Source organism: Vigna unguiculata, chromosome 1, assembly GCF_037176805.1.
Source record: "Vigna unguiculata cultivar grain cowpea cultivar isolate G323 ecotype 2 chromosome 1, ASM3717680v1, whole genome shotgun sequence".
Lineage (NCBI taxonomy): Eukaryota > Viridiplantae > Streptophyta > Magnoliopsida > Fabales > Fabaceae > Vigna > Vigna unguiculata.
The window spans coordinates 43,965,549-43,983,403 of NC_140792.1; the positions used below are offsets into that span (position 1 = coordinate 43,965,549).

Sequence of the window (17,855 nt, forward strand, 5' to 3'; positions counted from 1 at the left end):
TGTAAATATTATATGTCTAATTATTTTAAGAATTCAAAATTTTTTTCAATAAATACAAATATTTCAATATTTGTAATTAGTTTGTTTGTTTAACTAATTGAAATAAATTTATATGTTGATATTTAAAAAAAAATCAATAATTTTTAACTATTAGACTTCTTTTACATTACTTATTTAATTGTCATGTTATTAAAATATTTGTTTCCATCTTCGAAGTCTGAGTCAGTGAGAATTAATTGTATGGCTTGGAGCACTAGTTCCTCTTAAATTTTAATAAAGATTTTATGTAAACATCTCTCTACCTATAAGTGTGGAACATGTTATGATAGTTTCATCTTTAAGTAATATTTTTAAGCAACTCATGTGAAGATGTTCTTAAACCCTTACCTTTTACTTCATATTAATTAGTTTATCATGATTTAGAATAAAAAAACAAAATATAATATTTTATTGAAATAAAATAATATTTTAAATGACATTTAAAAACAAACAAAATAAAATATAGCCATAAGTTTCGCTATTATATTAAAAGTGTTTTACATTAAAAAATCAATGTAATAAAATTGCAGAGTTTATCGTATTGAATGAGATTTAATGTGTGAAAAAGAGAGAGTGTTAGTTAATTAATGATTGGTTTTATAGCATGAAAGAAAATTGTGTGGTATATGGTGGGTATTGAGATGCACGTGTGACATAAAAGTGTGGGTTTTTGGTAATGGTTATCCATTTATGACCGTTTACTGAATTTGTATTGTAGCATAACATGGGATGGATGATGGCATATTCTCACCATATGTCATTGAATGGAATGATGGATATGGTTTCCATCACTTTCACCTTAATGGGCCCAACAATTGTCAAAACCATGACATCAATCAACCATTAAATGTTTCTTCATTCACGTCATACATACATACTTTCCCTTCTCCCTTTTTTTTTTCTTTTCTTTTTTTTTTTCATCATGTGGTCAATGTGGCTAACATCTTTATTCCTCTGTTCTTACTATTTTTATCTTTCTATTTTTTTCTCTCTTTTAGCTTATCTATATTCTTATAGTGATGCCAAATTTTTATTTAACTTTTATAAATTTTATGACATCAGATATTTCTAAATTTATTTTACTTTTGCTTTTACTTTCATATAAAAATCTGTATAACATTAATGTTAAAATATTTTTTGTCCTAATTTTTGTTAAGTTTTGTTAAATAGGTTTTCATTTTGTTTTTGTGTTCAAATAAATATTAATTTTTGTCAATTTTATTTAACTGATATTTTTTTTAACACTATTTAAATCATTAACGGTCATAAACAGTAATTATAACATGTTATTTCGTGATTTTTTTTTAATTTTTAATTTTTTTTAAATGTCTACATGTCAATCCAGCATGTCATATGTCAATGTCAATGTTCTATATTCAATTTGATTTCTATATTTGTTATTTTTTTCAATTTAGTTTTAATTTTTGTTAACATAAACCAATTTTGTTCATTTCCAAATTAAAATCAAATTTAATTTGTATATTAAAATTCATATTTTTATTAAATATTTTTATATAATATATTAAAATTTATATATTACATTTTTTATATAAAAATTAAATTTTGTCACATATTCAATAAGGACAAAATTGGTCAATTTTAAAACAAGTTGGGACTAAATTGAACAAAAATAACAAATATAAAAACCAAATTGGATATAGAACATTGACTTTGACACGTAATACGCAGCTGGGTTGACACGTGGATATTTTAAAAACTAAAATAAAAATTAAAAAAAAATAAAAAAAACTAAAAAAACTACGTAATGACACCACGTAATGACATATATGACAGTTACTGTTTATGAATTTAAACGTGTTAAAACGATCTTATCTTTGCTTGATGTCTAAAAATATCGTTTTAATCTGTTCAGCTTTTGTGTTTTTTTTTACAAAAATAATTTAAGTGCAAGAATAAAATTATGTCTTTATATTGGAAAACTGAAATACAAATAAATATGGAAATTTATAATTAAACCGGAATTTTATAAGGTATACTTTGAAATACACGTTTTCTCTCTAAACTCTATGAAGATCTCCACCACTGATTTGCATGAGGCTCTGCAACTGATGAACATTTATTGATGTTAGTTTAATGAATTTGAGATAATATTATTTTATCTGAGCAACACATGGAGAACTTTCAGTGCCCAAGTGGTGGCATTGGGATTTTCACTACAATCACAAACAACAAACTATCTACTAAAATAACTAGAAAACAAAATATTGATATAAGAAATACAAAATCACTTAGAAGTTCATAAAAATTTAATAGCATTTTTTTTCCTGTATTTATAGCAGTAATTTAATATTTCATTTATTTATTTATTTATAGTTAATGTGGTTTTATATGTTTTTTTTAAATTAATATATTTTTTTATGTTAGATCAGTGTTAGGTTCGTTTATAAACATGAAGAGACATGACATCTATTACGTTTTTCTTCTTCAGTTCTAAACAGCGTTACCACATATAAATTCATATTTTTTAAACATAATAATTGCATAAAAAAATTACGTTGATTTTTTAAAATCAAGAATATATTAATAAAAATTAAATATATTGTAATGCTATTAATAAAAGTATATGAAAAATAGTAAAATTTACAAATAAAAATAACTGTTGTTCTTTTAATCATAAAGTCTGTATTTTCATAAGTTTTAAACGAGATCACAAGTCTGATTTTTACAAATAATTTTGAAAATTATGCAAAAAGAAAAAAAAAATCAAATTGTGAAATATTTTGTTTTTTTTTTATTAATCTATGTAGAAGTACTTTAAGTAAGTTTAACCAACCCGATTTAGCTTAGTTGAAATATTTATCATTCCTATTATATTTACTAATTATTGAACTTTATTAGAAAACTCAAGTTACTAATTAATTATTGAACTTAAACACAAACACATTAATGGAAAGTTTTCTTTATTGAACCAATGACTATGTTTTCAAAAGTTGTTAAGAAGTTGGGCAGTTAAACCATACTCTGTCCATGTCTTTTCTTTGCCCTTAAACTTACAAGCTGAAGCTTTCTTCAACTACGGACAAACTCGAACAGTTAGTTTTTTTTTAGCAGAAAACAATAATTAAAAACTGTTAGATGAATGTGTTGCTTGACGTGTGATATGCACAACGCATATATAATAAATTAGCCAAGATTTTCTGCTATATTTTTTTTGTGTTAATTTATTTTAAAATATCAGAGTCAATATTTTAAAAATACATAGTAAAAAAATTAACGAAAATTAAATACAGCAAAATAACATTCCTGTTCCAATTCAAAAGACGTTAAGGATGACAAAAGAAAAAATATTTAAACTGTTTTATTTCTATTTATCTCGACTCCTAAATGATATAAGATTTATTATGGATACATAGAAACAATTTGATTTTGTTATCTTCATGAATGAGAGCAAACAGATTTCCAATTAAGAAAACATATTGGTCTTGAGTAACTTTCAAGTGTATCTTGTCATAACTGGTAAATAGGGTGGAGGGAATAAAAATTAAAACCAAACCACTAGTAAATGAATGATTCTGTTGCAAAAGTGGAAACTTAAATGTAAGAACAAGTTTATGCAGCTTGTGAAACAGATTCTGAAAGACTTTGGGAACATTCGGAAAAAGAGAAAAATTACTGGGAAGAGACCCAACATTTTTGAGCAATTTAATCTTGGCAATTTGGCATCACATGTCTTTATCCTTTTTCCTTGTTAGTCTCATTTATGGTTCTTCTCAAACCTATGCCACACTTCACGAAATTAACGAACCAAAGCATCACCAAATCTATGCCTTTGGCGTCTTCATCATTTTTAGAGATACCATTTCCACAACAGTAAAAATGTGTTTTTTTGTTTTGTTTTCGTTCATTCGTAAACTCGCTTATTTCTGTTTACGCCGCCAAAATTCGCATTAATGTCCTTTAAAGAGAAAACACATGAGATCATTAATATAACAGGGTAGTAAAATTTTGAAAAGTAGACGCTAGAATGTGGAATATTTGACAATAAAATAATGGAATCTTCATTGTCTGAACTGTCCACCACGGTCAAAGATCACAATTTTATTTTTTAGATAGAATCTAATATAAAATATGATTATGCAAAATCGTGTGAAGTTAATTTAATTTATTTTATAAATTCGAATTCAAACTCTAAGTATGTCATTTTTATAAATATCCCACTTAAAAATGGGATATTTATCCTTAAAAATGTGTTTATCTAAGTAAAAAGAATGAAAATAAAAAGGGGAAGTAGGAGCACGCGCCGGGCAAAGTGTTTGGGTTTGTAAGTAGTGATAGTTTTTGGGACAGAGTTGGAGGGTTTGAAGGGGAAATATAAAAACGAGGGAGTGAAGGGGTAAAATGGTTTCTTTCGCACTTTATTAATTTTTTTTCCTTATCAACTAGTTTCTCTCTCTCTCACACCGTGGGATTAAAATATTGTTTATAACGAAAATAAATAAAGAATTTAGGAAAAATAAGAAAAATAAGAAAAAAAAAACGCGGCTGCTGTATTCACCAAAAACAGAGACACGGTGAGAGGGAGAGAGAGAGAGAGAAACTCTGTGTTGATCGATCCCAGCTAAGATTCAACGTTTCAAATAATCGAACACGGGTTTATTGGTTTTTCGATTGTCGCAGGTTGTGCTAACAATTTTGCAATAATTTTTGTGAAATTTTGAGGCTGTGATTTCTACGCGAGCCCGCGATCGTGTAGAATTGGTCAATTACCTGCGGGGGCGATTCGTTTGGGTGGGATTTTGATTCCAAGGAATGGATCGAGGAGGAAGTGGGATTTTGATTGGGACGGAGGGTTCTCAATGCGGAGGTTTAAGTTGAAAGGTTTGATTTTTGTATTTTTTGGTATTTTTTTGGATGATTTCTGCAGGAGGTAGGGATGCTATAAAGGGGCTGGGTTTAGGGTTAGGGTTAGGGTTGGGTGCTGGGAGGAGAGAGATGGTGGAGTCTGAGCTCGAAGAGGGTGAGGCGTGCTCCTTTCAGAACCACGAGGATTATGATGCCACCGTTGATCCCGATGTTGCCCTCTCTTACATTGTAAGGCTCCTTTAACTTGATTTTGCTTGCTCTGGTATTCCATGTATAGTTTGTAGGTTTTAAAGTAATGAGTTATTGCTGTTCACTTGTTTTACCTTGTTAGATCCGTGACCTGAATTTTGTTTCTGCGGTTGGCTTAAGTTGTTTAGTTGGGGGTGTGCACTGCTGAATTGTGCTTTGCTGTGAGTTGAATAGGCTTGACATGTGGTTAGCATAGAGAGTGTTATTGGGAATGTTGAATTTTTGTGGTCTTTGTGATGTCAACTTGATGCATTGGGTTGTTGAGGAATTTTTTTTAACAATCTGCTCGATCTGCCTGTGGAAATATTGTTTGAATTAGATTGGTGATATGAAGGATTTCTTTCCCTTTTTTTTGGCTTTTTGTTTGATTTATGGCCCTTTTCCTTTCATGAAGAATTAAATGTTGAGATATTTATGTGCTTTTGTTTGTAAATTGATGTTTATAGTTTAGGAGTGCCCTTTACCCTTGGATAGACTTCTATATAGTGTCATCCACTACGTGCCAAAGACCGGCTAGTCGTTTGTCTATATTGTCATTCATAACCACAAGATAACATGAACTATGTGTTTTACCGTTTCTCGATCATAAAACTCGTAAAATGGAAGTTGTGTATCGAAGGAACATAGTTTGGAAATTGAAGCAACTGTGAGATGGCTACTTGGCACATTTAGAATTTTTCCATTGTTTTCATAAATTGCTGTGTTTCCATGTCAGGAATATGTCTACATCTATTGGATTTTTTCAGTTAGATTTAGTTCTGTTCCTGTTTTGGTAACTGTTCTTTCTTTATTGAATTTTTACATTTCAAATTTTCTTTCTCAAAGGATGAAAAAATTCAAGATGTTCTGGGACACTTTCAGAAGGATTTTGAGGGTGGGCTGTCTGCTGAGAGTCTGGGTAAGTCTTGTTAGAATCAAGACTCATCTAATGTAGGATTAAACGTTAAATAGTTACCGGATAATATTGAGAAATAATTGATCATTTCAGGGGCAAAATATGGTGGTTATGGATCATTTTTGCCCACCTATCAGCGATCTCCTGTCTGGTCTCATCCAAGAACTCCACAAAAAAATCATAGTCAAAATACGCCAAAATCCCCGAATAATTTGCTGCCAGAGGTAAATTTCTTACACTACATGGGGCATATCATTATGTGACTGTGATACATTTATTTTTAACTAAATTGATTACTGTATTTGAGGTTTTATGACTTACCTTTGTATATTTATCACTTTCAACTTATTTCAAATTAACATTGTACCTTGCAGGGTGGGCAGAGTGACGCTGTACAATGTTCCACTGGAACTCAGTCATCAAGACTTGGCCCAGGTTCTGGTAACTCTTCGAGGATGGCTTCAAACAAGGGTCTCTATCTAGAAGATGGAACCCATCAAGAAAAGTACTTGGTAACCACTAATGTTGATACATCCACTTCTAAGCACGAGTCTCTAAACAAGAAATTTACTAGCACATCGGACCAGAAGACACTGAAGGTTCGAATCAAAATGGGTCCAGATAATTTATCAACACGGAAAAATGCTGCAATATACAGTGAAATTGGTCTGGATGTGTCACCATCATCATCGCTAGATGACAGCCCCTCAGAAAGTGAGGGGATTTCTCGTGGTCCTCAAGAAGCTCCTTTTGAATCTCCAACCATTATCCTTCAGGTGAATTATCTTTTGGCATTTTGATTATCCATTATTATATTCATATTGATCTTGATGAGTTTAGTTGAATATTTTACATTGTCTTGGAACAGATCATGACAGACCTCCCTCAGCCATTGTCACCACTTTCTGAAAGTATCATTGAATTAACTATAAAGGAAATGCGTGCCAGAGATAGCATCCCTGGTCTTGTTCATCTGGATGATGCAGAAAGTTTTGACATGTCACTAAATGAATCTAATAATGTGAAAGGAGATAGAAAATTGTCACGGGGGAGTGGGAGGAAAATGAAATCTCTGGAGGGCTGTGAATCCTCAATGGAAGTCAAGGGTTCTACAAAGAAGAATGGTCGGATTGATGCTGGAGTGTTGTCAAGAAAGGAACAAAGTACAGATGCATCAACTATGGAGGAGCTAGTTTCAAATACTATGAAGCTTCCACTTTTATCCAGTTCATATTCTTTCGGTGATGACTTGGTTAAGGCTGATGATGGGCCGTGTGATTCTTTGAAGGAAACCCACAAAGTTGTGGTGAGGGAGAAAACCTTCTCTGGCCAGGGTCAAAAGGAAGGGCTGGAGCCAACATCTACTGAGGTGAATGGTTTTTCTGAACGGACAAAGGGAAGCTCAAGAAGAAAAGTTGTGGGAGATAAGGTTCCTTTTGATGACTATATAGTGAAAGAAAATTCTCAAGGAGATAATAATTGCCACTCAATAATGGCTGAATCTAACGTTTCCAAAGTTAGGACAGCATCAAACACTGAAGAGCCTCCTAAGAAGGCTAATCAGAGGGGTAGCCTATGTGAACAAGACAGTATGGCAATACCTCTCGTGACAGAACATCCCGTTCTGGTTGGTAAGAAGAAGGCAAAGGGAAGTCATGACACCGTGGTTATGGAAAGGGAAAAAGAAAACTTGAAGATTGGATCCTCTTCGGCTCCTAAAACAAAAAGGAGTTCTGATGATAGTTCTGCATCAAAAAATGAGACTGAAGATGTTAGAGCACAAAAGAGTCTTGGAAAGACTCGAGATACATACAGAGATTTCTTTGGAGAATTGGAAGAAGAGGAGGACAGAATCGATGTGCTAGAGACCCCATTTGAAGAAAAAGTGAAGGAACCTGAGGTGGTTGAGAGGAGTGCACCTACAACTAGTTTTGGAGCAAAGGAGAGACCAGGTGCTAAGAAAGTTGATAAGCTGTTAACAGCTGAAATATACCCTAAATCAGCCACAAATATTTGGTGCACTGGAAATGCGAATGGTACTGACGCTGAGAATGGTAAAGGGATTCCTGTAATGATACCTCCTGTTGAGATGGAAGATAATTGGGTGCAATGTGACAGGTGTCATAAATGGCGTCTTCTTCCTGTTGGAACAAATCCTGATAACCTACCCGAAAAGTGGCTATGTAGTATGCTTAATTGGCTGTAAGTTCTGTTCAGTAGCTAAATCTTTTATTGTCCATAATCAAAGTATTAATGCCTTGTATGGGCAAACTTATCCACTAGCACTTATAGGAGAATAAAATAGGAAGGTAAAATACTCACAAGTGAATATCAGCTTATGAACATTAGCTATTATAGAAACTCTCTTAACTAACTCCCAAAAGCTGAAGGGCATAAGTTGATTTTAACTCGTGTAGAACTTTCATTCATTTTAAGTTTCTCCAAATAGGGCCTAATATTAACGAGTTTGTCAGTTGGAACTAGCCCTGCACTTACGTTGGGGTGTGGTCTTGAATTTTGGAGGTTTGATACCCCATCAGGCCACCTATCCTCCCCTACCATGTATTTGCACAACCAACATCTCCATCCAGAAAAAAATGTATTAGGGAAACCAAATTGCTTGTTAACCTATATGGAAACTGCTTACATGGTCATAATGGATAATTAACATTGCATGCATAATTATGCAGGCCGGACATGAATCGGTGTAGCTTTAGTGAGGATGAAACCACTAAAGCACTTATTGCATTATACCAAGGGCCTCCTTTTGATGGTCAAAGCAACCTGCAAAATGCCTCTGGCAGTGTTATGGTGGGAGGAGCCATGGCAACATCCCAACCTCCTAACCAGCACCAGCTAAATAATGATGTGCATGCGGTGCCTGGGGGGAAGAAAAAGTTTGTGAAGGAGATACCAAATTCTACAAATAAAGACTTTTCTCAATCCTCATATCCTACGAAGAAAAACTTGTCAGCGGTGAAAAGTAGGAGTTTAAATGATGTGAAATCTCCTGTCATGAGTGAGGCTGATGTTCCATCAGAGAAACACAAAAATAAGCACAGGACGCAGGAACACAGTTCTGATAGGGGTAACTTGAACTGCACATTCATTTTGTTTGTCTGACCAGTATTAACTAAAGTGTTGATGTTCAAAGACCTGTTAAATTTCTCTGTTATCTTCATTTCTGTAATTTTGTTCTCAGGTGATACGAAGAATATGAAGGTCAAAAGCAGGAGGGATCATGATCAAGATTTTCCTAGGCCATCCAAGAAATCTAAGACTGACAAGGCTCATTCTACCAATGAAGACTGGGTAGAACAGAGTGGGACTACTAGGAAGGTGGGTGTTCAAAGTTCAACTAGCACTTTTCCAACTACTTCAGTTGCCAAAGATCGACCAAGACAGAAAGCCCACTCTTCTTCAAGGGACTCCAAATCAAGAAAAGACAGGATTCCAGTTTCTGCTGAAAACACAAGAGATAAAGGTCAGGGTTCGTTGGATGAGGGATCTCTGGATCTGGGGAATTGTGATTCAATTGGTAGTGTGAAAAAAAGAAAACTTAAGGGATATCAGGATGCTATAACTTACAGCCCAGGTAATCCTCGCATACAGGAGAGCAAAACTTCTGAGCATGATTTCAGTGATTCAAGGAAGGAAAAGAAGGCAAAAAGTTCAAAATCCGGAGGCAAAGAATCAAGTACCAGTAAAGGTAGTGGTAGGACTGACAAAAAAGTTAGTCATGCAAAGAACCAGAAATTCAGGCAAAACCCTGAGAGCAGTCTGTCACAACGGAGCTTAGATGGCATGGACTGTTCAAAAAGGGACTTGGGGTCTTTACAGGTTTCTGTTGCTGCCACTTCAAGCTCTTCTAAGGTTTCTGGCTCTCACAAAACCAAAGCCAGCTTCCAGGAAGTGAAGGGCTCACCTGTGGAATCAGTGTCTTCATCACCCATTCGAGTTTTAAATGCTGATAAGCTTTCAAACAAGGAAATTATTGGGAAAGATGATTCACGTGATGTTGCTGCTATGGATAGTCCAAGAAGATGCTCAAATCGTGATGATGATGGTGGGAGTGATCGATCCGGAACGGCCAAGAAGGATAAATCTTTCACCATTGCCAACAGGCCAGATTTTCAGGACAAGGGTGTTAATTACGTGTCCGATACAAAGCTTAAAGCTGAAACAGCCAGCTATTGTACCAATGGTGGTGTTGACACCATAGTCCCAGATGGGACCTATGCAGGCAAAGAGCATAAACATCCAGGTGAAGACAAAACCGATGTTTATCATGCTAATATGTCTCATACAAGGAAGAATGGCATAGAATCAGGTTTGGAGGACAACAATGACGGCTGTAAGTCAGAATCCCATGCAGATAAGGTCAAGAATGCTAGTTCTTCAAGTCAACTGAAAAATCAGTCTCCTCTAGGTGAGGCAAAGCATAAGGATGGAAAAAATAAGTTGCAGGAGAAGTTTGGGATCAAGCCTGACCAAAGTGAGAATATACATGCTGTCAAGAAAGATTACACAGAGAAAAATGAGGCTAGGAAAAAAGAGAATCACTTAAATCGAGGTCATGACTTTCAAGATGTTAGTGTGGATGCCCTTTGCAAACAGGATGCATTTCATGCTCCCCCGCAGACTCAGTTGCCAGACTCTGATAGATCCACAAAGAGGTCTCTGTTGGAAAGAACTGATCAAGAAGTACATGGAAAAGGAAAGTTGTTGTCATCATTGCCATCTGAAGGATCTCAAGTTGAGACATTGGGCCGATTCCCACGACCAGTTGGTTTACATAAAGGAAATGGTGATGTCGAAGCTGACCCTTCCAAAGTTGATGATGTGTCAAAGTTACCAAAAAGGCAATCGAAAAAGACTGACCATCAAAATGGAAATCAGCAAACTGGTTCGAGAAATCCTGTACTTAATGGTCACAAGTCGAAGGAGCTTGATGCCCCTAGCCCAGTTAGAAGGGATTCTTACAGCCATGCTGCTAACAATGCTGTGAAAGAAGCTAAAGATCTTAAGCATTTGGCTGATCGTCTTAAGGTTTTTAGCTGTCCCTTTTAGACTATTATGCTTTTGCTCTTCTTGATCCCTATTTTACTAATTTTGGGTTTGATCATACAGCATTCTGGATCCACTGGTGAGAGCACTAGTCTATACTTCCAGGCAGCCCTCAAATTTCTTCACGGAGCCTCTCTGTTAGAATCTGGCAACAGTGATAATTCTAAGCACAGTGAGATGATTCAATCAAAACAAATGTATAGTAGCACTGCAAAATTGTGCGAGTAAGTCAATGATTTTCTTTATAATCATGGTTATATATGTTTTGAATATAATATTTTGTTTAAAGTACCCATGGAAATCTTCTTTCCTTTATTTATTGTTTTATTAGGTTGCAAGCATGCCTTCAAACCTCATTACTGTACTTGGCTCGATTATATCTTTCAGTTGATTATATGTTGTATATCATTGCCTTAAATAATTGATATTTTTTATAATGTCATCCAATATATTCTTTATATAGGTTTTGTGCCCACGAATATGAGAAATCAAAAGACATGGCTTCAGCTGCACTAGCCTACAAATGCATGGAAGTAGCATATATGAGGGTAGTATATTCTTCACACTCTAGTGCAAGCAGAGATCGGCATGAGTTGCACAACACACTGCAAATGATTCCTCTTGGTAATGAATTTTATTAGTTGATTTTCACTGTATCCGCATGATGGAATTTTCTTTCTTTCTGAAGTCCTCAGTTCCTTTGGATTTGTCCTATATCATACCAAATCCCATCTCCGTTTTTATGCTTTGGCAATTAAGTGTAAAATATTCTGATAGTTTTGTAAAGTATCATGTCACATTCATTATAATAGATTATCTGAACATTATCCATTTGACTGGTGGTTTGTAATTTCGGGGTGGGGGTAGGGAGGCACGTTTTGTAGAGTTTACATGGATCTTATTTGGACTTTATGAGGATGGCTTATGGCATTATAAGCTGCTTTTAGTTTTTTTCAAGTTTCATGGAGAAACTTGTAAAATTAAGCTCTATCCAATAATCTTCAAAGTCAAAATTTACTGATAAGCTATCATGGGATGAGTTCTTAACTTTTGATAATAATTATTTTGTTTACTAAATACACCCTTAATCCATGAAAAATAGAAGGGAAAACAGAAGAAGAAAAATAGGAAGAAGTTAGATATGGTTAATTTTGTGGATACAGACAAGTTTAAATTTTATTTTCCTTTCATCTTGTTAATAAACTACTGTTTCTCTTTCTCAGGAGTGCCAGCCATTGGCATCGTAATGATGACATTTGAGTAGATTAATTTCTGATCTCTCTATTGTTTTGAACCTTGTTTCTTTTGTTAGGTGAGTCTCCATCGTCATCTGCCTCTGATGTTGACAATGTCAACAACTCAACAGCTGCTGACAAGGTTGTCACCATATCTAAGAGTGTCAATTCGCCCCAAGTAGCTGGAAACCATGTTATTGCTGCACGACATCGTCCTAATTTTGTGCGATTGCTCGGTTTTGTGAGTATATAGTTCTTGTTCACAGAAGTATGATCTTGGCAAAAGTCTCTCACTTCCTCACATTGATTACCTTAAACAGCTTACAGGAAACATAGTCAAGGATAAGGCATACATAAATTTTACGTAGAATAATTGAATTCTGAATTCGTTTGAATGGTTGATTATGTGAATTTGGTGGTTGTCATATTAGGCAATGCTTTCACGCGAGCTCTGAAAGAAGGTTCCTAGTTAGGATCTATGACAGTTTACGAGATTGAATTTTTCTGATTGAGGATTCTAGCATCCTGCAAAATTTTAAGAGTGCTAAAATCTTAATAAAATTAGAGTATTAAAAATGCAGCATAATAAATCACAGTAAGCCTTGAACTTGACTCAAAATACCTTTTAAATCTGTTTCAAGCTATCACAAGGAGCAATGTAATCATACACATCATATATGTTTGTACATTTATTTTAGCCTTTAATGTCTAGACTAACAAATAGAAGTCAATTATATGTGCAGTAAAAACAAGTAAATCACTGTAGCTTAACCTATAATTACAAGGATGGCCAAAGAAATCTGCAAACAAGAAAATTGGTCAAATTCAAAGCATCCTAGTATTTTCCCATTAAATTAATTGAAGTTGTGTAACTCTCTTAAAATATGAAGGGAGGAGTTCATCAAGGAGACATCAGAGATTTACTTTTAAGGCTGAATCTGTTCTAAGTTTTTGGTATTGTTGACTTTTTTTATAGGTTTTATGGCCGTATTTTATTGTGACATCCTAATAAATAATCTGGTATCCAGTGTGCGATCAATACAATGTATTTGATTCCAATTCTGTTCCTACTTCAGACTGCTGTGGCATGCTATAAATAAGATCATATATGGTCTTCTGACCTGGTTTCTGATATGCCTAACGGGAAGCCCGCACTAACAACTAAAATGCTAGCTAAAATGTTGTCTGTGTCTTATTTAGGCTGTGTGATATGTGGAATTAAAAACATCTACCAATTGCAGGCTCAGGATGTTACTTTTGCCATGGAAGCATCAAGGAAATCACGGAATGCTTTTGCAGCAGCTAATTCAAGCCCAGGTGTGGGCAAGAATACAGATGGTATCTCCTCTATCAAAAAGGCTCTTGATTTTAGCTTTCAAGATGTGGAGGGGTTACTTCGTTTGGTACGGGTTGCTGTGGAGGCCATTAATCGTTGAAGAATCCCTTTAATTGAGAGGATGATTCTAGTCAGATATGAACATGTGTTTCTTGGTCATGTATAAAATCTCCACTCTGACAAAAAACAGTCTGAAATTATGAAGGGCAAGGTTTATTTAGTTGGCTCTCGATTCAATCTTGTCAACACGTGAAGCTAGTACTGTCTCTATAGATATGGCTGCCGTGGACAGTGAAATGGAATGGAAGTCTCAGTTTATTGTCAGGAATTCGGTTGCTCTGTTGTTTACAAACAAAATCTTTGCAATCCTTGAGACAACGTGGAGGCCCTTAGAAGCAAGGTTCTGTAATGCAGATTCTGAGCTACATTGATATGTAGAACGATGCTACTTCCAGATTATAAGTTGATAATATAATAGGTGGATATGGATAGATTTAGAAGTTTGAAACTAATTGCGCTCTCTTATGTCCTTTTCTCATTCCGGAGGGTTTATTATTTTGTCAATCTGTACATGTGTAAAGTTGTAACTTCTGGAAAGAGGAAGTTGTGGATTTTGTATTACTGCAATCATGCTTCTACTAGTGGTTCTGCATTTTCTTCCCCTTTCCAATCTCTCCCCGGAAAGTAAAGTCAAAGAGAGCCAAGCTAAAGTGAGCATTTCTTCCTAATACGAGAACATTCGTGTTCATGAGTCCTTTTTATTTCAATTCTCAATGGGCACTATTTTCCTGATTTGAATCTTGTCTCATGCAGGTTGTCTTGTACAATGTTGGGATTAGGGGTAGAACAATATTCTTTACTCATTTTGTTGATAGAGACCAAGCAGAAAATAAAAAAGGAGAGATGTACAGCAAGAATTTTTTTTTTGAAGTGGCAGGCATTTTACTACTAATGAATTGTCAACTTAGAGGTATACAAATACCCATGTCTTGTAAAATTCGTTTTGTTTGTTATCCAAGTGATTGCCAAAGCATCCCTAACACTTGATTGCATTACATTTCTTCTTTTCCTGAAGGGACGCAGTGGATGTAAATAAAAATTATATAGATTCAAGTTAGAGACAGGGCAAGCTGGTTGCTGCATTCATGCAGAACATTCAGGTATTTTTCCATTGTGATCAATTGATCTGTCGCTGACGTGTACTGCTTAAGACATTTGTATGTAAAGTGTTCCATTTTTTATATAAACCTGGATTTTGCTTAACTATTTTGATATGATTAGGATGGAAATTTTAAATAAATTCTTTAACTAGCCTCTATTTTAAAGGTAAAATCTCCTTAATGAACATTAAGGGTTTGTTTAATGGTCAGGATAAGAAAGTGATAGGATAAGAGTAAAATAAATATTAATCATAGTCAATTTTGTGCTTACCACGATCAAGACTACATAACAATAAGTTGCAGCTAATGGTAGTGGTGGTGAAATTAATTACAACAATGGTTGTAGTGATGATAATGATAGAAATGAGATGGTTGCGACAATAATTGATGGTTATGGTAATAATAATAGTGGTAGTAATGGGAATGATAATAATATGGTGGTGGTCGTGGTTGTTGTAATAACGATGGTGGTAGTAACAGTAACGACACTATAAGTGGTGACGGTGTATTGGTAATATTATGATGACAAATTATAATATTGGTAACAATGATAGTTACAATGGTGAAAGTGTTAACAAAAGTTTTGAGAAGAATGATGGAAGTGATGGTTGTTGTGGCGACGATGATGTACATGGGGGTGGTGGCGACAACAATAAAGGTGATGGAAGTAGGAGTGTTAACAATGATTAAAGCAATGTTTAAAATGATGGCAATGACAATGAGAATGGTGATGCCAAGGGTGGTGATGATTATTGAGAATGGTGATGCAAAGGGTGGTGATGATTATAGTGATCGTAATCAAGATAAGGTGGTGAGAGAATAGGAGGTTTCTGCATATCTTGCTACTTTTTAACTCGGCTGCACCTTGGATAAAAAATACATTGCACCTTTGGATATAGTCACTAGAATTTTAAAATTTTACTTTTTATGAGTCGTTTCACACGTGTAGCGCACCACCTAATTACCAGAACTATAGATTAGTTTGTACAAGTCATTCAATTTATTGATTACCTAGCTTAAGACTTGGCTTCCTCAAAGGATCTGCTCATTATGGAATATATCCCATCCTATACTTGCCTACCCGTTAGATGGAAGGTAAGGGAGGGAAAGATCGTAAATTTGATCTCTGCTAACAATTTGGAGAAATAAGGTTAGTTTAATGCTTTTAGAAGGGAGTGTAGAAGAGGTTGTGAGTTCAACTCTATCGATTAACCAAAAATCAACAACTAACATTTGCCCATATAAAAAAAAACTTGCTTGCTGGTTTTTTGTTATCTTTGCATGATGCTGGTATTTATTTGGCTTGTATTGTGCCATCATTGCACTTTGTGAGTGTTTGGTGGCAACTTAACAGTGTTTGTGGTTGCAGGTTTGAGCAACTGAGGCAAATAGCAGATAGACCTGCAGTTTAGCTCGCCAAATCTGTAACTGGCCTTGGTGGAATTTTTTCTTCATCTTTTTCCCTGTTTTTCCCTTAGTCAGTTTTACTGTATTCTTTTAAAAAAAACAGATGCTAGTATTGAGCATTTAATTTTAAATTTTGACTTGACTAACTTACCTGTTCTTATAATGTACATAGCTTTATATTCATCTACCTCTCTTAATATTTCACCCTTCTGGTGTAGTGGCGAGTGCCATTGGGTGCGTCGTGTGTAAGTTACATGCAGTATAGAATTGAAAATAGTTTAGTGGAAGACTAAGGCTGTATTTTGGTTTTTGTAGTCGTGGCAGTATTTATTTAGAGTTGTTAAAATATATTACAGATGAATTCCAGAATTATAATAAAATTTCAATCTAATTATTAAATTATGATTATATCATAAATATTTATATTAATTTTTATTAGAAATGAATATCAATAAAAGAGTGAATGGATGCTTCATATTTAAACTATATCAAATATTAACAAATTTTATTTATATATATTTAGATTTATCTCAATTATACAGAACATGTTTGTATGTTAAGAATTGTTTTCATTAATATACTGTATTTAAAGTCTATCTCTGATCTATGGGGAATCATAACCAGTTCTAATATTATACATTTAGTTCAGTTCAATAAGTTTAGATATATTTTATTTTAACGCATTATAAAAATTTATAAAAAAATTTATTCGAACACATTTAATAGTAATTGGTACATTTGTTTATTGAAAATAAAATTAACGTTAATATATCATTACTAAGAATTTTAAACTTGTAAAGAGAAAAAAGCAAATAATTTGTTAAAATCAATTATATGTTAACATTAATTTTTGTTATATAAACAATTATCGAAATTATTAACAAAATTTAAATTTTAATACTTTATTTTATTTATTATACTGAAAACAAAATGTCTATAATTCTTACAACTATTTACTCAACAACCTAATATTTTAAAATATAAATAATTTTTCAGTATATATATATTAATTAGGGAAACGGTATGTTCGACAATGTTAATTAACTAAAAAGTTATCAAATTTTTAAAAATACATTTTTTTTTTCTTAATTCATGTCATCTTTCATTTTCTAAGGCTAAAGTTATCGTTTTGTCTATCACTTACAGAATTAAAAAAAAAAATACACAATTGAAACACTTACTGGTAGTAAGTAAAAAATTCTTGAAATATTTTACAAGAACAAAGAATGCTTGGTTAATGTTTTCTATTCTTCCTTGTCTTCCAAGAAAGGAAACAGAAGAATCTCTATTCTATGACAAATCCTACACAAGGGACTCTATTTTCCATCTTCAATCCCATTGCAGGAGTGATGCCCATATGCTTCTCCCTATTGATTCCTATACAATTATCACACTTTGCCTTCAAATTCTTCTGGGAATCAACTTTGTAATGTTCTAACAACGCCTTAAGCTTTTTTTTTCTAATTATTTTTTCATTATTATACCGTCTGGTTGGTTTAGGAATTCGTCAGTTCCTGACATTTCCATAAATAATATTTGATAAGTGAATGATATTTTATTGTGTACGAAAAATGGAATGATAAAGGTTCATAATTTATAATGAGCTAATTGCATAATTGAATGAAAAGAATATTAATATTTAC

General features: G+C 33.7%; 1 protein-coding gene and 1 pseudogene across 2 annotated transcripts; one reads left to right on the top strand and one right to left on the bottom strand.

Annotated features, from left to right (window-relative positions):
* Window positions 1-4,469: 4,469 nt before the first annotated feature.
* LOC114182216 (cysteine-tryptophan domain-containing zinc finger protein 3-like) lies at window positions 4,470-16,395 on the top strand. 2 transcript variants are annotated; one of them, XM_085674095.1, is made up of 14 exons: window positions 4,475-5,091; window positions 5,938-6,010; window positions 6,101-6,231; window positions 6,382-6,783; window positions 6,876-8,209; window positions 8,698-9,095; window positions 9,210-11,056; window positions 11,138-11,298; window positions 11,538-11,698; window positions 12,387-12,550; window positions 13,551-14,355; window positions 14,459-14,615; window positions 14,721-14,805; window positions 16,175-16,395. In XM_085674095.1, exons 1-11 carry the CDS (start codon window positions 4,912-4,914, stop codon window positions 13,743-13,745), a joined length of 5,046 nt encoding a protein of 1,681 aa, XP_085530221.1. In that variant the 5' UTR covers window positions 4,475-4,911; the 3' UTR covers window positions 13,746-14,355; window positions 14,459-14,615; window positions 14,721-14,805; window positions 16,175-16,395. The 2 variants fall into 2 exon arrangements, with proteins under 2 accessions (XP_085530224.1, XP_085530221.1); XM_085674098.1 differs by lacking the exons at window positions 14,459-14,615; window positions 14,721-14,805; window positions 16,175-16,395 and having other exon boundaries at window positions 4,470-5,091; window positions 12,387-12,577; window positions 13,551-13,690.
* Window positions 14,181-14,587, bottom strand: LOC114191018 (uncharacterized; annotated as a pseudogene).
* Window positions 16,396-17,855: the final 1,460 nt, after the last annotated feature.